General features: G+C 37.2%; 1 protein-coding gene across 1 annotated transcript in view; it reads right to left on the bottom strand.

The window, feature by feature from the left end:
* ZNHIT6 (zinc finger HIT-type containing 6) overlaps window positions 1-23,364 on the bottom strand; it is a 58,853-nt gene that overhangs the window by 15,116 nt on the left and 20,373 nt on the right. The window contains exons 6-8 of the mRNA XM_052637516.1: window positions 7,677-7,745; window positions 6,561-6,641; window positions 4,918-4,995 (exon numbers count right to left, since the gene is read on the bottom strand). Of these exons, the coding sequence (XP_052493476.1) occupies window positions 4,918-4,995; window positions 6,561-6,641; window positions 7,677-7,745 (228 nt within the window). The remainder of the gene's footprint in view (window positions 1-4,917; window positions 4,996-6,560; window positions 6,642-7,676; window positions 7,746-23,364) is intronic.

The following is a 23,364-nucleotide window of genomic DNA, read 5'->3' as shown; positions in this document are numbered from 1 at the left end:
ATAAAGACTTGATCAGTCTTAACCTATTGATACTTCAGGTCAAGGTTATATATCAAAAAGCCTGTTCTCTGAACAAGTGCTTTTTCTAAAGAAACTTTACATTATACTTGGCAGTTGTTTTAATAATCTATCTTTCTCTCTCATTTTAGAGAACTGAGAATTGAAGCACGCAGGAATTGGCACACCGTCAGCAGGCCAAATTCTGTCCATCGTCTGTTTTTGTAAATAAGGTCTTACAGTCATACCCAGACAGTAATTTATGTACTGTCTACAGCTGTTTATGTGCTACTGTGGCAGCTTGACAACTGCAACTGTACTGTCTGGCCACTCGCAAAAAAGCTGTCCGAACCCTGCTTTAAAGTGGTATCAACGCCTAGCACATAGCAGGCACACATATATTTAAATGAATTAGTATACTACCTACTGGGTCTTCCCTCGTGGCTCAGTTGGTAAAGAATCTGCCTGCAATGCAGGAGACCTAGGTTCGATTCCTGGGTTGGGAAGATCCCTGGAGAAGGAAATGGCAACCCATTCCAGTATTCTTGCCTGGAGAATCCCATGGACAGAGGGGTTCTGTCTGGCTACAGTTCCTGGAGTCACAAGAGTCAGACACGACTTAGGAACTAAACCACCACCACACTACTTATTAAAAGAGTTAAGACTGAATTCCTACTATGGGAAAGTCACTGACTCAGCACTGTCAGGAATATAAAAATGAAGATGCATATGGCAGCCACTGTTTTCAAAAGGGAGTTTATCACCATACGGGATGTTTCATTGAGATAAATATAAGACAGGGATGCAGGAATCTATGAGAAGCTTTTGAGGCTCAAAGGATATAGAAATAGGAGGCTTAGTAATAAGGGATTAATACAGAAAGGCCATTCTTTTTGAAAGTAATGACTGAGAAAATGATGACACTTCTACTTGAAACTCAATGTGCCTTAACCCTCTCCAGACCTTATCTCCATCTCTCAGAAGACAGATCCACACCAGGCACCCCAGTCAACTTTGCTTCATGTCTATTTTCTTCATTACAACAAAACTGTACCCTACTCAGTCTTATATAAACCCCAATTTTTGTAATTTATAGGCCAAGGAGAGTAAATGTGCTTAATTAATGGCTTTTGAGTAAATCTGAAAAGAATTCATCCCACAACAGCTTAAACCACATTGTTATCAAAATCAGGATCTTATATGAACATCAAAGCAGCAACAAAGTAAACATAAAACAATAGAAAATGCATCTGAATTTCTTTATGGAAAATAAATGATTCTTTATGGAAAGTAAATAGTAAAATATAGGTCTAAAATTTAATAGATTTGAAAAATTACAACTGAATGAACAACATCATAGCTGGGAGTATTCTAACTTATTTTGTCAACAAGTTAGCAGCAATATAATGGCTGCCTCTGATGGTGCCTAGTATTACTGTCATAGCCTTTTCTGCTTCAAAACACTCATTTATTCTCTGAAAACAGAAACATGGTGAGAAATGATGTGCAAGAGAGTATCTTACATGAATTCTCCTCCATTGGGAACGTGAGCGTCACAGAGTCAAGAATGGTTTTCCTTGCTGCTATCAGTTTAATGTCTATAACACCTGGACCACAATGGGTACTCACTAAGTGTCTGCTGAATGAATGAATGGATTTACTTAAGCAGACATACTTACATTTATAGTGAGTGAGTGAAAGTCGCTCAGTCACGTCTGACTCTTTGCCACCCTATGGACTATACAGCCCATGAAATTCTCCAGGCTAGAATACTGGAGTGGGTAGCCTTTTCCTTCTCCAGGGGATGTTCCCAACCCAGGGATGGAACTCAGGTTAGGTGGATTCTTTACCAACCGAGCTACAAAGGAAGCCCACTTACTTTTACAAGAAGATACAAATTCAATTCTGTGTATTCTGGAAAGAAAACGCCTCAAGAGCAACAAATTCCTTAGGGTGAGATACACATTCTATGATCACCTCAATCTAAACATAGAAGTTGAATAAAGTAAAGCTAAAGCATGGGAAAATTTAAGCTTGCTCTAGCTGATCAGTTACATAATGGGACAATTGTGATAAACCCTCCAAGAATGAAAAACACAACCAGTGGAAATCACCAATACCAAGTATTTGGTCAAAAGACTACTCTGAAGTTACTGGAGTGGTATAAATCGTATGATATATTTAAAATCAGAAAGCCACAAGAAAAATATGTTTCAACCTTCTAAGCACTTTTCAGGAAATAATAAAATCCTCCTTATCTTAAATTAGAAGTCTGCATTTTATAACCTATAATAATCTTACTTAGATGTTCTCTGAATGTACTTTCCTTTAATGGTGTAACTGTAATTAAGTATACAATGAAGTGTAAATGCTCATCTTAGCCTATCTATGAATGTATAATCTGATGAACACAGGTTTAAAAATCTTTAATAAAAAAAAATACTTCTAAATGTATCTCCATAGTATCAAATATCATTATTCATGATTCAGTTCAGTTCAGTTGTTCAGTCATGTCTGACTCTTTGCAACCCCATGAACTGCAGCACGCCAGGCCTCCCTGTCTATCACCAACTCCCGGAGTTCACTCAAACTGATGTCCATCGAGTCAGTGATGCCATCCAGCCATCTCATCCTCTGTCGTCCCCTTCTCCTCCTATCCCCAATCCCTCCCAGCATCAGAGTCTTTTCCAATGAGTCAATTCTTGGCATGGAAGCTAATAAAACTGGGGAGTTTTGTAGAACTTAGGATAACTATACTTAAGGCTGACTTAACAGTCAAGATATAAGGATGTACCTTAGTCCAACATAGGTCCACCTTCAGGATAAAAGGTATCTCACTTAAGAGTTTCTAACATTATTATTGCCTTAAAGTGAAAAACATCACTTTATTATTTATTTATTGGTATATTTATAGTCAAATTACACAGCATGGCAATTTTTAAAAACAAAATTCTTAGACCTTGGTTGTAAGCTACTGCTTCCCCTTCTTTGACAGCATTTTCATATATTATTGAGTTTAAGTAAACAACTCAAATGGAGAAATCTGGAAGACATGTTTTCCTACATAGATAAGGGAAAGCCAGAATACTTTTCATGTTTCTCAGTTTGGCTTGGGTTTAGTATTCTCGGTATTCCTTAAAGTCGGTACCACTCATCTTTTACTTTATTACTGTACCATTGTCTCCCCTCTGGGGATTAACAAGGTTAATCCAAGGCTCAATCGAAGTCCTTTTTAGGTTTCTAAAGAAGGAAAGCCATAACACAAGAGAAACTAAAGGCTCTTACAGGGGAATGGAGCCCAGGGAAGTTGAGTGTCTAGAATTAGGTCATCTGATCTTCACTGCAGTACAGTCCTTTGGCCTTTTTTGGTGAAGGTTTATCCTCTTTGGTCCTTTGTTAAAATATAATCTGCCAATCTCACTTGTATCTTCCTGTCTTGCTATGTTCGGATTTCTTTCTATGCAACTTCCTGTAAAGGTTTTACCAACTGCTCCCCTCTGGGTTGTGTCATGCTCCAGGTATTTCTGTCACTCTCCGAGAAAACTCTGTCCTCTAGGACAAGCTGAGATCACCATTCCCATTCTCTCTTCACAGACTTACAGTACGTATTTCCAAGTCAAAAACGAACACTTATCTAGGCCTAAGCAGTCTATCCTATATTATAAACTTTAAACTATGCAGTATCTTACATTTACCTTACCTTTTATAATAGGTAAGGAATTAAAGGAATTTTGGTTTCCTTGAATTTTGGAAGATGTTTTGTAAGAATACATTTATCTGTTGTAATAGTAGTAATAACAGCAATAGTAGCAATAGTAATAATAAAAAGCATGCACTTACCATGTGCTAATCGTTATCTCAGTCTCTCATGACAACCTGATTATTATTACCCCCAGTTTAGAGATGAGGAAACTAAGGCAGTTAGGCTATGTAATTTACTCAAGTTAATGTAATTAGAAACAGACTGAGCCAGGATTCAAACCCCGCTTTGTTTTCACAGCTTGGATGCTTAAATCTCTAAGCTATACAAGCATATGAGACCAATTATATTTAGTCTGAAGTGAATCTAGTAGTTTTGTTAATGAAACAAAAGGGGGAAAGCATCACAGATCTTAAGAGATCAGTGTTCTGCAATTTAGTATAATGCACACGTAACTGGCGCTTATTAAGGACACACTGCAGGGACTCTCAAAGATCTGTCAACGTTGCCTGCTTCATCAATCCATTAAAGAAGGAAAGAGAGCCTACTGATATTAAAACTCTCAAATCATAAGGTTTGTTACAGCCTGGCTTTCTTCATGTTCTGTGTAGAGCTCTTTCCACTGTGATATATTCAATGGTCAGTTTATCACATGAATTTTTTTATTCCTAAAGCAAAACCTGGAACACTGGAACTCTGTTGTATAGAATAGGCTTCCTCGGTGCCTCAGTAGTAAAGAATCTGCTTCAGTGCAGGAGATGCAAGAGACTTGGGTTTGATCTCTAGGTCGGGAAGATGCTTTAGAGTAGGAAATGGCAACCTACTTCAGCATTCTTGCCTAGGAAATTCCATGAACAGAGGAGCCTGATGGGCTACAGTTCATGGAGTTGTTAAATAGCTGGACATGACTGAGGATGCAAGCACAGACACCTGTACAGAATATTTATTGAAATAAGTTATGATGAAATTTGAAAACCTTTCAGTTGCACATGATGTTATTTCAAAATATTCTAACCAGGGTGATTTTTCAATTGCATTTATCCTATATTATGATGTGTGATTATCTAAAAATTTTAATTTGAAAGTTATTTTTAAAAGCCTAGGCTTTGCTGACAGCCAGATAACTAGTAAAATAACTAGCCCCTTCCACTAAGCAAGCTACTTAGCTGTATTACAGAATTAGAAAACATTTACAGAAATGGAAAGAGAAGCAACTTTACCTTACTAGATTTTGCTGCATATTTTCTACCTTCATTAAAATTCGGACCCCAGTCTGAGAGCAAATGTAGGCTTTCAACCTGAAATAAAAAAGTCAGATTAAAGGAAGTAAAACTGCTTTTTAGTGTATTTTAAAACTGTGTCTATGGAAAACTAAGCATCTATAAATAGCTAAGTATAATACTTAAAATTTACCTATCCAAGCACAGAAAAAGGGTTAAAGATATTTTCTAACCAACAATCCAAATGTAAAAAATATTACCCATCTTCTTTCTGCACAGATTAATCTTGCTAATCTATTTTTTTTTTTTTAAGTATCTAATTTGATGACAGGTATTTTGCCTCATTGTTAAATATATGACCAGTGATAACAATTAGATTATTCGTAGTAAGAGGAAAGGTTTCCCTGGTGGCTCAGTGGTAAAGAATCTGCCTGCTAAGCAGGAGATGCGGGTTTGATCCCTGGGTTGGGAAGATCCCCTGGAGAAGGAAATGGCAACCCACTTCAGTATTCTTGCCTGGGAAATCCCACAAACACAAGTCTGGGGGGCTACAGTCCATGGGATCGCAGAGAGTCAGACATGAGCTGAATGACTAAACGACGACTACAGTAAAAAGAAAAGAAACATGGCAGCCATCCCCAAGACACTGTGTGGATGCGACATAGATCAGGTTTGAGTCAACATTTTTTATGAAAAGTAGAAGAAGAGATTTAACTAGAACTGAATCAGATGCTTTAGAATTCACCCAATTTAAAATTTAAAACAACCAAGCATTACTATCTTAAGCAGGTATCACCTGGTGAAAAGAAACTCCTGCTCAGAAACACATTCCCGTACTAACAGTTTCCTTCTTTCAGTGCTGACTACTATGTGTAACACTCTGTACCAGGAACCTTACATACATAATTTTTTGAAAGCTTCATAACAACCCCATCTAGTAAACATCATCATTCTCATTTTATTGATGGGAAAAATTAAGGCCCAGAAGTTTAGGTAAGTAAGTTAGCTCCTGATCACATAGCTAATAAGGGACAAAATTAGCTATTCTAAAGCAGATATTCATAACTGAATCTTTCCACTATGCTATGTTAACCATTTTTGTCCATGTATTTCTGGACAGGAGGCAGAACTACATTACTTAGTTTTATGAAGACTTGGCTGAAACAGGATTTCCTGTCTTTAACTACGTGGAAACTCTAATTTTCAGAGTTTTGAGCTCAACTTTGAAAGGCAGTTTAGTTTAAGGGGTAAGAGTACAGACTCTGAATCCAGACCGCCTGAATTTGAATCCTAGTTTCCCTAATTATTAGCTCTATGAGGTCACTTAACCACTTTAAGGTTCAGTTTCTCCACCTGTAAAATGGATATAATGGCAATAATCTACTTTAAAGGGTTATTGTGAGGATTAAATGAATTAATACAAAGTGTTAAGTACTGTTATTTTTACTATAACTAAAATTCTCATCCAAAACATCACCTCTGACTGACAAAGCCTTGAGTACACCCCAAGGAAATGGGACAGAAAGTAAACTGTATGAAAATATCACATTCTAATAAAAACATGGCTTTATTTAAATATGCACATAATACACACCTCATTATGTAGAATAATTTCAGAAAGTTACAAGATTTTTGAAACATACCTTTGACGAATTACAGGATCAGACTTTTCAGGATCAATGTAAGGTCTTAGGACTTCGTTAATAGTTTTATCATCTGGTACTCTTCCCAACAAAAACAAAAACAAAATTTATTATTTATAATTTTCAACTAAAGGTGTTAATTTAGAATTATTAAATATTGTGGCTTTAGAGAAAAAACTGAACATAGGCCTTTTATTCTAGTCTTGAAAAATATAACATCCTTTTAAGCAAAAATTACTTAGGAAAAAAGCTCATACATATTCATATACACTACTGTGCTACATATCCCTACCTGCAAAATATAAGTCCTTTCCCTGTTGTTAGTCAGTTATGCAACCTTAAATAATAAAGTTCTTCCCTAAAATTGATATGGCAATTACAAAGAGAGGACATTTATGCATAGTATGAATATATGCTAAAGATATTATTTAAAAGGCAACTTTAAAATTTTCTTAACCCAAGGAATCAAATAGCATACCACCATTCAAATTTTTAAATGGTATCTGAAAATGTTCATAATATAAAAAAAGTAGGATAAACAACTGTTATGTGAATTAATTCCAATTATGAGTATATATATTATTCGTGTCCAAAATAATGTATTTTCTGAGGACACATTGTGATGTTAACAGCAGTAATTTTATCACAGTAGAATTCGGGATTATTTTCATTTCCTGTATAACCACCTGCCTGAAGATGTTTGCTCCTGATTCAGCCCTCCTGATTCTTCCTATGCTGTTCTCCTTAACATCTGTCCCCATGTTGAAGTAAACACTATTGTGATTTCTGTGCTAATCACCTCCCTCAGAGTTTTACCATTACTGTAGGTATTCCTAAAAAGTATACTTTTATTTTTTTCCATATTTACATACAAAAATCATACTTTATATTCGTCCTTAACTTGATTTTCTCACTCAACATTACTTTTGAGGTTCATCTATGTTGATATGTGTAATTGTAGTTGATTCTTTTTCAGTGGTGTGTAGCATTTCATTGTATGAATATACCATACTTAGTTATCCATTCTACTACTGACATCACATTTAACAGTTTATTTTAAATAAGGAAACGTAATGAAAACAAGTAAATTCTGAATAGACAGTGGTGATACTATACCTTTTTTCTACATACACAGCTTGACTCTGAGGAAACTGAAGCTTCACATGCCAACAAAACTGTCGTTTTCTAGGAGAAAAAACAATCATGTGGGGCATAAAGGCAGACAACAGAAATATGAACACACAACTAACTTTCTAAATTTTTGTTTTCAGATAATAATTCTAGAAGTATTACTAGAGCTTAAAATTTTTTTCTACTAAAAGCTATTTTCTTTTTTCTAGAATGTTAGAGGCTATGTTTTTTAAACAATATACTTGCAAGAGGTTTTGAGAGGAAAAAATATTAAGCAGAACAGAAATTCCAAGGACTTTGCATTCTTGAATTAAAAGGCAATTTCTCATAGTTCAAGGGGTTCTGAGATCGGTGAGCTACTACTTGAAGTTTACAAATAAATTTCCTCATGACTAAAAATAAAAAGCTGATGTCTCTGCCTGACTAGTCTGGAAATTAGGTGAATGAAGTATTGTCCAGTTGAGACCAGCTGGCTGCAGATACAATTCTGAGCCATGAGTACGTGCATTCAGTAGCAAAACAGGAGACAACAAGTTGGTTGCTAAGCAGAAAGCACTCTGAGTTAGTCTGTTCGCTGTTAGTCTAAACTTTGGCTTGACACAGAATCAACTGTAACAATTCACTAAATGTGTGATTTTAGAAAAATGGCCATATGCTCTATCTAATACATCAAAATTTGGAGACCATTCCTTTTTTAAAAAATTTAATGCTCAAAATATTCAATCCATTACAGAAATTTAAATGTCTTCACTACATGATCATTTTATACATGTTTTCCTTTCTTAGCAAATATATTTCTAACAACCCACTGGCAAGTTTACTGCTAGCTGTACGTACAAGCAATGGTCAACATCTCCTATAAATCTATCCCTTAGCAGCATGGTCCTAAAACCTAAAATAATTTTTAATACTATCTGGTAGAATATCTCCCACCAAACATTTATATGATTTGGTCAATTTTTTGTGTGAAGACTAACATAAAATTAAGTAAAAATCCTTCTATTAATGTAAGTTATCACAGATTTGCTTATGGATGCTTTCTTCAGTAATAAGATAGTTTTGGGCACTAGTTAGAGAAAAGATAGTGCCACTTATACAAGAAGCAATTATGTTAAATTTAATTTTTTTGATACATTTAAGTTGTAAAGCACCCCTTACTGATTTTAAGGTTGGATATCTAAAATCTCATAGGAGAAAACTTAAAAAAAAAAAAAAAAAAAAACCTGAACACAAACATAACAGTTATTGATTTTAAATAAAGAATTCTTCTAAAATGAAACACTTGGCAGTATTTGCTATTTGTGAAATAGGTAAGTATAGTATCAGTATCAAGAGGCCAAGAGACACCACATTTCTTAGTATGAAGTAAAGTAATTTTTTAATCTCAATGCACAATATGGTTTCCTTCTAAATATATTTAAGTTACAGAGGGAAGAGGAAAGATTACCAGCTTGTCATGTTTTGGAATTGTAAATCATAATCACCGCAATCGTTGCTTGAGTAATTTCAATAACCATTTTCCTTTCTTAACATTCCTTGGACTCCAGATACCCTCAGAAAGTACTTAACATTCCAAAAACAAAGACAGAAAAGTCCTTGGAAATAATTTTATTAGTTGTAGTTAACTAGTTGTGCTATATGGGAATCATTCATTACTATTTTATTATATATTGCTAAATTATGTCTATTATCTATTTATATTTGGCCTGAGTTCAAACATGAACAAATCTGAAAAGTGTATTTAGCTTAAAAACAAAAAGAGAATAAAAACATTCAACATACACATAGTCAACCAACTTGCATGTTGCCATATTTATATGCTTGAGATACTTTCTTCTAAGAAATGTAAGATTATAAACGTGGTTGATGAGTCTCTTCACTTTTCCTTGATCCAATTCCCTTCTCCTTAAGAGAAGTAATTACTATTCTGAGGTTGGGTATCTATTTTTGTTATTTATGGTTTTACATTTTTAATACATATATAAACATATCTATAAGGACTATTTTGTGTGATAGCAACACCTATTTCAATGTTATCATACACTAAATACCTCATGTCATGCTATTTATGTTATGCTTTGGAGACTTATGACGATACATGTAAATCAGTTCATTAATTTTAACCATTACATAGTATTCTGTTGCATGAAGAATGCCAAAATTTATTTATCGACTCTCTAGACATTTATGACTGCTTCCCATTTTTTACCACTTGTTCTTGTCCTTACATCACAGTAAAGAAAAAATAGAAGAATGGCCTCAGGGAAGGGGCTATCATCTACTTTTTCTGGTATATAGAACTTAAAGCTAACTTCACTGAAAAACTGCCTCTATGTTTTTACTCTATGATGCTATCAGGGGTATTTGTGAACAGTAATGCAGAGAGTGGACAAAGAGGTTCAAGAGTACTGTATAAAAAATTCCTGAAGTGAGTTAATTAATTACCTCTGAAGTGGTTCTTTAGTGTTCCTGAAATTGATGCAGTCCTGACTAAGGCAATGAAATCTCTAAGTCTGAAAGAATTAACTTTGTTTTTCATTTTTCATACGTATATAGAGTGATATGGGCTTCCCTGGTGGCTCAGACAGTAAAGAATCCGCCTGCAATGCAAGAGACAGGGTTTGATCCCTGGGTCAGGAAGATCCCTTGGAGAAGGGAATGGCTACCCACTCCAGTATTCTTGCCTGGAGAATTCCACAGACAGAGGAGGCTGGTGGGCTACACTCCACGGGGTCGCAAAGAGTCAGACACAACGGAGTAACTGGGTAGCAGCGTATCACTATGTGAAAGTGAAAGGAGTCACTCAGTCGTGCCCGACCCTTTGTGACCCCATGGACTACAGCCCACCAGGTTCCTCTGTCCAAGGGTTTTTTCCAGACAAGAATGTTGGAGGGGACTGCCATTTCTTTCTCCAGGGGATCTTCCTGACCTAGGGATCAAACCCGCATCTCCTGCATTGCAGGCAGATTCTTCACTGCTGAGCCACCAGGGAAACCCATATAGTGATAAAAGTCCTACTTGAAAGAATACATACATCAAAATGAAAGGAGTCACTCAGTCGTGCCCGACCCTTTGTGACCCCATGGACTACAGCCCACCAGGTTCCTCTGTCCATGGGTTTTTTCCAGACAAGAATAGTGGAGGGGACTGCCATTTCCTTCTCCAGGGGATCTTCCTGACCTAGGGATCAAACCCGCATCTCCTGCATTGCAGGCAGATTCTTTACTGCTGAGCCACCAGGGAAGCCCGTAGAGTGATAAAAGTCCTACTTAAAAGAATACATACATCAAAATCCCAACAACATTATTTTTTTGGGGAACTGAGTCCCCGTCTCTTTTGTTTGTAAGTTCTCTGAAAGACTATTTTGTAAAAAAAAAAAAAAAAAGATTAAAATTAATAATGCTTCAGCGAGCATCTCTAGGCATACATACAATTGTTTCTGAATTTTGGGTTATTTTCTAAATATAGATTCCAAGATATAGCATCCTTAGGATAAAGCTGGGTTTCTCAACCTCAGCAGTGCTGACAATTTTGACCAGATAATTCTATTATGGTTCATGGTGGGGATACATCAACCTGTGCACTGCAAGATGTTTAGCACCAGGCCTCTCACCGTGAGGTGCCACTAGCAACACCCACTCCCTCAGTTGTGACAACTAAAAATGTTCCCAAACACTGCAAATGTCCTCTGGGAGGCAAAATCATGATTTTTGACAGCCACTGGGATAGAGGTTTAAATATTTATTATTGTTCTTAATGCATTAGGACTTCTATTCCCTCAATTCAACAAAATGCCTTCAATTATAAAGATGTCATTGTGTCCTTGCCATATTTATCAACATTCTCAAGGATGGAATTACTATACCCAGAATATTCTCAGCAACTTAGGCACCTTAAAGCACGACATTTGTAGTTCGATAATAGACCAGTGAAGTAATGGTGGCAATAATTAAATCTAATGTTCCCTTCTGGACAACCTGACAAGGTAGTAAAAACACTCGCTCATTCTCTGAGTGCCATGAAACTGAAGTAATCATTCATGCACAGCAAAGCCTTTTCTCCTCCTCTCCCAAACACACACACACACACACACACACACACACACACACACACACACACACACTTTCTCTCTCTCTCTCACACACACACACACTTTCTCTCTCTCTCTCTCACACACACACACACACTTTCTCTCTCTCTCTCTCTCTCTCACACACACACACACACACACACACACATACCCATACATTCTCAATGTGGGAAGCATCACTTCCAAAAGGCTGAAAACTGGTTCTTAAGAGGGTAAAAAAAATGTTTGTGGCTCTTTGGAGGGCTCCAGTACATACACAGATACATACGTGGTATCAAAACATCAGGGTGGGCAGGCAGGCAGCAATTTGAGGGAAAATGTTTAAAAAGGTTCCTTGGGAGGTGATAATGAGAAAAGACTGAGGAACACCTATGTGAACAAGTATTAAATGACAAAAATAATTATTATTTTACACTTGATTTTAGTGAGTTAACATAGGGCATTTATTCAACAACTCCTGCTTACTAGAAACTGTTGAGGTTCATTCTCTCCCACAGTTCCAAGACAGTAATATGTGGATGAAACACAAATTTGGGGCTGGGGAAGTACTGTATTTAAATACTCAACTACTCTTCTGACTTCATGACTTTGTATTTAGAAGTATGAAGGATACGCCCCAAATTTTTAACTATGGTTATTTCTTAACATTATGAAAGGACTTCATTCTTTCTTTGCGTGTCTGTATTAAATAAACTGTTGACATAATGACTGGCTATTTTTTATTATCAGAAAAATCAAAGATGCTTTCATGAGGAAGTCACAGAACAGACAAGAATAATTTTAACATTCTTTTTAAACTTAAAGATATTTTATTCACTGACATATATACACTACCATATGTAAAACAGATTGCTAGTGGGAAGCTACTGTGTAACACAGGGAGCCCAGCCTGTGCTCTGTGAGGACCTAGATGGGTGAGATGGCGGGGGTGGGAGGGAGGCTCCAGAGGAAGAGGATATATATATATGACTGATTCACGTTGCTATATGGCACAAACCATCACAACATTGTAAAGCAATTATCCTATTAAAAACAAATAAATAAAAGTGATGAATATTCAGGGGAAAATTCTCAAGTTTTTCCAAATAAAAAAATTTTATTATTAGAAGTCCTATTTTAAACTGTTTATCTCAGAAATTATTACTCAACCAGAACTAGGGTTCCTTCTTTAATCTTCTGACAGCTTCAAAGCTTTGTGCCTCAAGAAATATGCTGCAACTAAGAGTAACATATGGAGACTGAATTCTAAGAACTAAGATTTCTAATACAAAGTTTAAATGCACGTGAACACTTTTGTTCCTTAAAAAAACTGCCAATTCTCATTCCATTACATCACTGATTAACCAACATTTACTCAAAGAACACTTATGAGGGCTCGTTGGGTATTAGGGATGCAAAGAGACAGAGGGGATGAGCCCAAAGCAGCCTCTTTTTAAAAGGGCAGTGAATGAACCACCAACGCACAATGTTTTTCCTTCCAAATCACTGTAAGAAGAGTATAGTCTCTCACATAAAAGAACTCTGTTCTTTATTGATACTGTACACAGAAAAGATATCCAATACATTGTAATGCACAGAGGCAGGAGAGGGGAGAGGTTAAGTGGACTCTGTTTGAATCCTACTCTTAACAAAATTTATCACTTCATGTGATCTTGAGAAAGAGACACATCTCCTCTACGCCTCAGCGTTCTCACAGTAAAACAGGGAGAACAATATTTATAGCATAGGATTAGGTGAGTATATATAGGTCAAGCGCTCAGAACGCCACAACCAAAAACATCAGTTACTGTTATTACTACTGTTATCCTGTGAGTTATGAAGCTTAGAACAGAAATACTGCATGGTCTTCAACTTAGAATATTGTGCCACGAGTTTATAACCAAAATTTACTTTCATGGAATTCAGTGTTTATGAAACTGGATATGTAGACTAATACCAGAGTGCAAAGGGCTCTGAATGTTCTGTCAAACAATACGGATTTTATTCTGATTAACGCACTACCAACAAAGGTTTTTAAAGAAGAGCAAAATGAAGGCTTAGAAGGAAGTCTATCATCCTGCTATTTAACTCTCCTAATAACTGTTTCTATGGTATATTTAGGCCATTAACTCTTCAACCCTTGTTTGTAGTTATTAAGGGAAGTATTTCCTACTATTGTGGAGAAGCTTGCTGATACAGTGCAGTTTAAATATGCCTGAAATTTTTACTTATGATTCATAAATACAGGTGACGTCATGAGGTAAGTGAAAGCTAAATTTTCTCCAAGTCTGGTCTTCAGACGACCACGTGTATGTGCGTGCTCAGTCACTTCAGTCGTGTCTGACTCTTCATGGCCCTATGGACTGTAGCCCACCAGGCTTCTCTGTCCATGGGAGTCTCAGGCAAGAATACTGGAGTGGGTTGCCATGCACTCTTCCAGGGGATCTTCCTGATCCAGGCATCGAACTCATACCATTCATTAACCCAGAAAAGTCTACAGGTTATGCAAACTACCAGTGAAGCCTTATACCAGAAAGCACTAGCTAGTAGCAACAGCAATAACAATAGTCATCCTTTGGTATCCTGGGGGAATTGGTTCAGTCCTCCCCTGCACCCTGCTGCACAGATACCAAAATTGAAGATGCTCAAGTCCTTTATATAAAATGTCTATCAGCATATAACCTACACACATCCTCCCAAATACTTTAAAATCATCTCTAGATTGCTTATAATATCTAACACAGTATAAATGCTATGTAAACAGTTGCTGGTATACAGCATATTCAAGTTTTGCTTTTTTGGAACCTTCCAAGACTTTCCCCAAATATTTTTAATCTGTGATTGATTACATCTGTAGATGCAGAACTGGCAGATGCAGAGGGCTGACTAGTTCATTAAGTGCCTCCTGAATGCCAGGCATTGTTCTAAGTGTTTTATTTGTATCAATTAATTTAATTCTTGTAATTCTATGGGATAAAGGCTACTATTTCATTTATAGGAGAGCACACTAAGGTAAAGACAAGTCAGGCACTCTTCCAACATTATTATTCTGCTGCAAAGTGGCAGAGCTGGGGTTTGAACACAGGCAGCACTTTAACTCTTAGGAGTTTAGGCTGCAATCTAGCATACTATTATGAACTTTCCAGAAATCAAAGTTCAATAACAAACCATGTATTTTTCTGTATTAATAACTCAAATGGATCTCAATTTTATTTTAAACACTTGCCTCCATATTTTAAAATCACTTTTAAGAGTTATCTTGGACATTCTGTTTCCTTGGCAATCCCTTACCTCCATTCTCCTTCCTAATCCATAATCAGATTTTGATGAATAGATCCCATCCCCATCTCTAGGAACACACACTTACTGTTTGGCTTAAGAAAGTCATATCTTATATTCTCCTGAACACAAGGTCTCAGGATTGGACAGATGACCTAGGTGGTCCAATCACAGTGAATTTCAGGTTTCCTGTTCAGTTACACTGGGAAACAAGCACTCCTAAATATTTTACCTAAACCATTGGAAGGATCTGGCGGACATCACAGAAAATACAATGAAGAATCATCAATAAACAAACTGGGTCTTTCATGATACAATTGAGTCACTGTACCTGAAGTCTATCCTACCTGTGGACATTCAGTTATGAAAGCCTATATAATAATATACCACATTTATAGCTCAAATTAGTTTGAACTGAATATTTTATTTCATGCAAATAAAGCATCTTGTTTCATACAAGAGATTACATTTTTCTTTCTAGGTTCCTTCTTGCATTTCTAAGCCATAGTGAAGATAGATTAATCAATATATTGTCAACTGCTATAAAATTTGGAAACAGAAAATAACACCCAATGGAATATCAGGAAAAAGGAATTTTATTCCACTGTGGGTTATAAAATCTAAGCAGAAAAGAAAACACACAAAAATGTGAAACCCTTCAATAATAAATAAATGCACATAATCCTTCACTCACAGGCATTTTATCTTTTGACATTTAAATTTTTGTCTTTTAAATTTAAAGCCTCAAAAATAAACATAACTATCTTCATAAAAATAACCCATCTATTTTGTTTTTGGAATGAGTGAATGCAAAGGGTTACTGGAACTGGGAAGAATGAAAACCGTAATTTTATGCCTCACATCATTATGAAATACTTTGAGAAGTTCCAGTTATATTTTGCACTTTTAAAAACCAGTTTCACTACTGGTAATACATGATAATAATAGGAAACAGGTTAACCTATTTGTGGAGTATGTGCTAGACAGTATATTAAGAAAACGGATATAGTAGGTAAAGATCAAAATGAAAAAAAGTACATTTTGCTTCAAATAACTAATATATATTCGAGCACTTAATAAGGCAGTTCTCCACCGGGAGTGGCACCAACCTCATTTGGAAGCGGCTAGGCAGTTCTGATTGTTCCAAGACTGGGGAGCACTTTAGGTATTTAGTGGGCAGGGACCAGAAATGCCAACCTTCCTGTAATGCACACGAAAGTGCCACACAACAGAAACTGTCCTGTTCAAAATGTCAACAGAGCCCTTACCAAGAAACTCTAGAATACAGAAAGGAGAACAGATACATGCATACCAAAAACGGAACACCAGCACTAAATGCAGGCATCTGTTTTACATTAACTTTGGAGAAAATATGTACCATAAGAACCCTGGCAAAGGAGACATAATGGAGAGGATGAGCTACCATGTGTACTTCACAGATGTCTAGGGAACAGGAAAGGGGAAGGCATTCGAGGATTAAGAATATAACCACTCTGGGTACCTTTAGTTGAACACACTAGGAAATCAGGTGGGGACATATCTGAAAATCTACTGTTTAGTATGGATCCCAATCCTTAGAGGAACAGGAACATACTGCTTCAAGTAAGAAATATTTGAAAGAGATATTTCCAACTGCTGAAAAGTAGCAATTTCAAATGGGGGGTGGGTAGGGAGGGATAAAGGAAGGTAATTTTAGGTCACAGAAAAGAGTAAAACACTTGAGACCTTCAGACAGTCCAAAGCTGGTGAGGTGACACATTTCACCTACTGGCAATTCTGCCTGTGACTAGTACAGGTATCTTGGAGCTAATGACTCCTGTGGGCACAGAAGCAGTAAAGGATTCTGAGCAGGTGACCATAAACACACACTTTCAGAAGATGGATTGGCATCATTGTATGAGAGTGACTGAAGTAAGGAGACGCTGAAGGTACGGAGAGTTCCTTAGAGGTTCCCCAATAAGCCCGGGTGAGGCAACATGGGCCTGCCTGGGAGAAGATGATAGCTGCTGGATGCTACAGATGATAGATGCTACAGTGAAGGAAGTGGAAAGGTACTCATTCCTGAGATGACCAAGCAGACTCGGTGACTGAGGACAGACTTTCCTAACTGAACCAATACGGGGACCATAACATGATCAACAATGTTTGGTTTCCACTTGCGTGAATGCTGCCTGTTGCTGTGGAAAGGTACACCCTCTCTGATGCTGTGGAGTAAAAACTTCCTCACCACTGTCTACATGGCCCCAGTAAGGAAAGACCTGATTAACCGAAGAACCATTAGAAAAACAGTGTGAAAGAATAGAGGCAGTAAGTCCTTATTGTTGCTTTGAAATTCTTCCATCAAACTCTATCAGTTATGGGAAAGAAACCACAGAGCTAACCATGTTCAATTAGTTAAAAAGTTTGTGCTGAAAACCTACTATGTCATATTCTCTAACCCACCTCTCTTATCATCTAATCCATCTCTCTCTCTCATTAGACCATAACTGCTAAACCCATTATTTCATTTTCTTTTGTTCTTTTCTTAAGTCAGTTTGCAGCAAGGTAAAAACCTATACTACTTATAAAACACCATGCCCAAAACGAAACAAAAAGCTCAAACCCACAAAAACAAAACCAAAAACCTATCCTTTAAGAAATGTATTGCCATATAATTGTTGAAGGAAAAAAGTGCTACTGATGTTAATACAGTGATGGATAGGTATATCACTGCAATAAAATTTGAATGTTATAATTTTATTCAAAAAGTAATGAAAAATAATTTTACTGAAGTGTAGTTGATTTAGAATGTTTTGCCAATCTTTGCTATACAGCAAAGTGACTTAGTTATACACATTTAGACGTTTTTACAAAAAGTAATTTTAAGACTCTGTAAAAGGTTATTTCTTTACAAGAGAGACATCTAGTGGCTAGCTTCTAAAACAGGACTGGAGCTCAAATATCAATTCATACTGCTGTTTAACAATGGACACACTTCTACTATCTAAACACTCTAAGTTTAAGACAGACCCATAGACAGAGAGCCTAAGAACTCTGAGCCAAAAGTAAGATAGCAACTCAGTTCTAAGTTGACAGTGGTAAAGGAATGAAGATAGACTGGGATGCTTAGAACTGAGGGTCAGGGTCATGGGGAGATAAACTGCCAGAAGAGGAAGGTCAAAAGCTGGGTCCACTCCTAGGGAATAAGAGGTTAGACCACACAAGAGAGCATATGCCTAGAGATAAGGTAAATATATTACTGGGGAGGAGTCCTCAGTCCAATTCTTTTTTTCCAAATGACAACTCAAAATATATTGCTCCTCACTGCTGAATCCTCAGCTCAGATCCTAATAACCCAGGAAAATAAAATAAGGAACTTAGGCAACCAAATGAGATGTTATTCAAACACAATCAAGATAATCTCTAGGTTTGCTACCCATGGCTTCCTATAAAAGAAAAAATAAAAAACTAAAATACAACTGAAAAGATGAAGCCATGGATAAAAACATGGAATTTTATCTGAGTATCAGAATACTTTCCGAAGACTATAACTACAACTCAAAATGTATAATGGTCCTACCACATTTATCAATTTTTAAAAAATTATCATTTAAAAAATTCATTTATTTATTCTTAAAATAAATACAACATGCACAGTCTAAAATTCAAAAAAGGTACAAAAGGGCACATAATTCCCACTCCTGTCCTCCTCTAATAGTTCCCCTCCCTTAAGATAACTACTATTAATAGCTTATAACATAAGAATAGATATTATATTAAAATTTACTTTTCACACAGTGGCAGAAAATGGTAGTATATCATGAATGTAGTTCTGTATTTGCCTTTATTCACTTAGTATTTCTGGCAACCACTCCATATTCATACATTTAGAGTTGCTGAATTTTTTTCCCATTATAAAGGCACACCATAATTCACTTAAGTAGTCCACTATTGACGGGTATTTAGATTCATACTACGCTCTTACTATCAAAACATTGCACTGAATATCCTTGTACATATTTAATTTTCCACACATATGATTATATGTGCCAGATACATTTCTTATGATTATTTGTGCCAGATACATTTCTAAGAGTAGCACTGTTCAGCGAACAAGTCATTATCATGCCTTCCTGATCCATCTCTCTTCAACAACTGAAGTTCCCTTTGTTCAGGGCCACTACTCATTTCAAGCCATTAGTGCAAAATGGTAAAGAAGATCATCTGAAAATCCTCTCAAAGCACGCAATAAGAAATCCTGGACAAATACAGCAAACATATTGAGCTCATCAAAAAGTACGAAAAATCTTCAGGAGCCAAAAGGAAGCAGGAACTAAAAACCATAGTGGAATGAGGAAACTACACTGCTCTGGAGGCCTTTGCCTCTGAGTAACCAAGAGGCTTAGTAATTAAAAGGTTTATGTTTCAACAGCCACTGGGTAACATGAGACAAGATACTGGTATCACATAAGGCGAAGACCTTAAATTGAGACCACTGCATAAAACTAATGAAAGGGTAAACCAGAAAAATTGTGCCTACCAGCAAAGGCAGATGAAGAAACAAGTTCATCTCAGTTTAAGCCTGAGGGAGAGAGAAAGGATCAGGGGTTGGGGGAAAGGTTTCAATTGAGAATGAATAACTATGAAATCCTCAAATGGGGTTGGAGTTCAAATCATTACCATAGTATAGTCTGATAAAATTCAAACTAAGAAATTAAAGAGGGTCCTGGACTGGTGCATTGGGGTATCTGGCATAAGCAATCGCATACCACCTTCTACATGAACTTGACTTCACAATTACATTTTAGAAAAAAACAAGGAAATAAGCCATCATAATGAAGAATCAGCAGAAACAGCAGATAGCTGTAGCAAATTTCCGAGAAATTCAGACAGAATTATTTATGCAGATAACAGATGTATTAAATTATTTAATAAAAAGGGAGGTTAAAACCTGAGAAGGGACCCATTCTTCTTAAAAGACCAGATACATTTGAAAAAGGAACATAACTCCTAGACATGAAAAATGTAACTGAAACAAAAAACCCATCCAGTGCATGGGCTAAAGGTCAGATTAATTAGACACAACAAGGAGGGAAAAGTGACTTGGTTGATACAGCTGAATTAATTGCCCAGAATGTAGCAAAGATGAACAAAGAAGCAAAAAGTTAAGGTAACATATTAGAATTTTCCAGAATTACCCAGAAAGCATACCGCCACCTAAGGAAGATAAATCACCCAAAGACAAAAATGAAGAACTTAAAAGCAATTGACATAGAAAGACTATATAAAACAACAATGTGCTCAATAGTGGCAAAAGAAGTGAGAAGACAGTATAACAAATAATTAAACTGAAGTACTAAAATGTGACCCTGAGAAACTTCATATTCAGGTAAACTATTGTTCAAAAGCAAGGATGGAGCTATAGGATTCATACATATGAAATTTTAAAACAGGCAAAATTCATCTTCAGGGGAAAAATTAGAATAGGTTGTCTGGGGAGGAAATGAGATAACTAGGAAAAATCTTTTGGGTGATGATAGTGTTTTACCTATTCACAGGGACTGGGTTATACAGGTATATATGCATTTGTCAAAACTCAACAAATATACACTTAAGATTTGTGTATTTCACTGCATGTAAATTTCACAACAATAGTAAAAGTTAGCTTCTTATCTTTCAGACAACTAAACTCCAATATTATTTTTTCACTGGATATTTATCATGGATGTCATGGCATGACAATACTTCTATATCTAATTTAATGGTTGCATAGAATTCCACTGTATGATGGCATCATTATTATTAACTTAGCTCAGTCCAGTACCGAGGGACACTCAAAGTTGTTTCCAGGTTTTGAGTTATTAAAAACAGTACTGCACTAGATAAATATGTATATATCTCTGTGAACTGTACTAATACATGTGTAGGCTAAATTCCTTGAAGAGGCATGCATAACATTTTTAGAAATACTGCCTTCTAAAATGACTCCTAAGTTTTTACTCTCAAGAACAGTGAAAGAAGAAAATGGTCTGGGTAGCTCACACGTTCACTGTATTAGATTTTATTAATATATGCTTGTCAGACACGTACTCTGTGTGTACACACACACACACACATACATGCACATCTTTCTATGACCATCTATTCTTACCCTTTGTCCTCTTAGTTACTAGTGTTTTTTCCTATCAATGCATAAACATTCTGTCATATATGTCAAAGATTTTTTTGGAGAAGGGGGGTCTTGATTTTATTATGGTCTTTTCAGGCTATACAATTTTTTTTTTTAAGCTATGTAAATTTAGTTATTTTCCCTTAATGTCTTTGGATGGGATGCTTCTCTCTTCAAAATTATGAAAATATTTCCATATTTTTATTTCAAGTTTTAGATTTTACTAACATGATGTTGTAGGTCACTTAGACTTCAAAAATAAATTTACTCATTCACAGAAAATGAGATCAGATTTCTGGTTACTGGAGAGAAGGGAGAAGGAAAGGGAACTGGAGAAGGGTAGTCAAAAAGTACAAACTTCCAGTTATAAGAGAGATAAACACTAAGGAGATAAAAAAACAACATGATAAATATAATCAATGAAAGTTGCTCAGAGAGTAAATCCTAAGCATTCTCATCACGGGAAAACCTTTTCTATTTCTTTAATTTTTTCTCTATGAGATGAGGGATGTTTACTAAATTTATTATGATAATCACTTCATGATGTTAGTAAATCAAATCATTAGGCTGTACACCTTACACAGAGCTAAATGTCAATTATATCTCAATTAATTCCACCTGGACCTTCATCAAAAGATCATTTGAATGCTGAGCAACTTTCACAAAACAACTTCTGAACACTGGTGGAGGGCACCAGGCACCCAGAAAGGCAGCCCATTCTCTTCGAAAGGAGGTAGGACAAAATATAAAAGACAAGAAGAGAGGCAAAAGAGTTAGGGATGGAGACCTGTCCTGGGGAGTCGTGAAGGAGAAGTTTCCACACAATAAGAAACCCTCTCACAGGCAGGTCTGTGGGGAGTTCTGGAATCTCAGAAGGCAACATAACCTAGAGGGGTTAAAAAAAAAAGCCCAGAGAATACACGCTTAACCGCAACTGTGGAAAAGAGAACTTTCCCGGAAAGGCTCTGACCTAACAACCTAACATGCAGCCTGGCCTGATCACAGCACAAAGGACTGAGCAAATACCAAAGGAGAGCTAGCATGTACCAGCCCCTCCCCGCCCAGAGGCAAAGAGGCAGCCTTGACACAGCCAGAGCCTGAAGGCAAGGGGCTCCTAGCCGCAGAGAGGGCATCTTAGCCCTGGAGAGGGCATCTTCCACCAAACTGTGAGCAGGCTCCCAGCTGCTAACCATTTAGTCCTGATATTCTGGATGGCTGACATCTGCCAGGAGGGTCACAGCCTGAGATCAGCTCTCCAGCGGAGACACATGACACACATGCTTTTACTGCGCAGACAGGACCCGGAAGGTGATTAAGATGTACAGCCCACCTGAGACAGTGCGCTGGCCAAGCACCTGGTCACCTGAGCTGTTCAGACCAGGGAAGGGCACAAAACACATGCCCAACCCACAGAAACTGAGCCAGAACTGTGTCTGAGTGTCTACTGTTAAAGTACGGGTCAGCAGTGGCCTGCCGCAGGGGCAGGGGCTCTGGGTGCAGCAGACCTGGGTATGGCATAAGCTCTCTTGGAGGAGGTCGCCATTAACCCCGCCATAGAACTTCCAGAACTTACACAGAACTGGGGAAACAAACTCCTGGAAGTGAAAGTGAAGTTGCTCAGTCATGTCCAACTCTTTACGATCCCATGGACTGCAGTCTACCAGGCTTCTCTATCCATGGGATTTTCCAGGCAAGAGTACTGGAGTGGGTTGCTATTTCCTTCTCCAGGGGATCTTCCTGACCCAAGGATTGAACCCAGGTCTCCTGCATTGCAGCTTTGCCCTGAGCCACCAGGGAGGGCACAAGCACCTTGTGTGCACCAGGACCCAGGAGAAAGGAGCAGTGACTCCACAAGAGACTGACCCAGATATGCCTATGAGTGTCCAGGAGTCTCCAGTGGAGGTGCGGGTCAGAGGTGGCCTGCGACAGGGTCAGAGGCACTGAGTGCAGCTGTGCATGCATGGGACCTTTACAACAGGCCGCCATTATCTTCATTACCTCCACCATAGTTCGGCCTCAGGTCAAGCAACAGGGAGGGAACACAGCCTATCAACAGAAAATTGGATTAAAGATTTACTGAACACAGCCCCATCCATCAGAAGACCCAGTTTCCCCCTCAGTCAGTCTCTCCCTTCAGGAAGCTTCCATAAGCCTCTTATCCCCATCCATCAGAAGAC

The sequence above is a fragment of the Budorcas taxicolor genome, chromosome 3 (assembly GCF_023091745.1).
Source record: "Budorcas taxicolor isolate Tak-1 chromosome 3, Takin1.1, whole genome shotgun sequence".
In the NCBI taxonomy this organism is placed as follows: domain Eukaryota; kingdom Metazoa; phylum Chordata; class Mammalia; order Artiodactyla; family Bovidae; genus Budorcas; species Budorcas taxicolor.
This window is presented reverse-complemented; position numbering and strand designations above follow the sequence as displayed.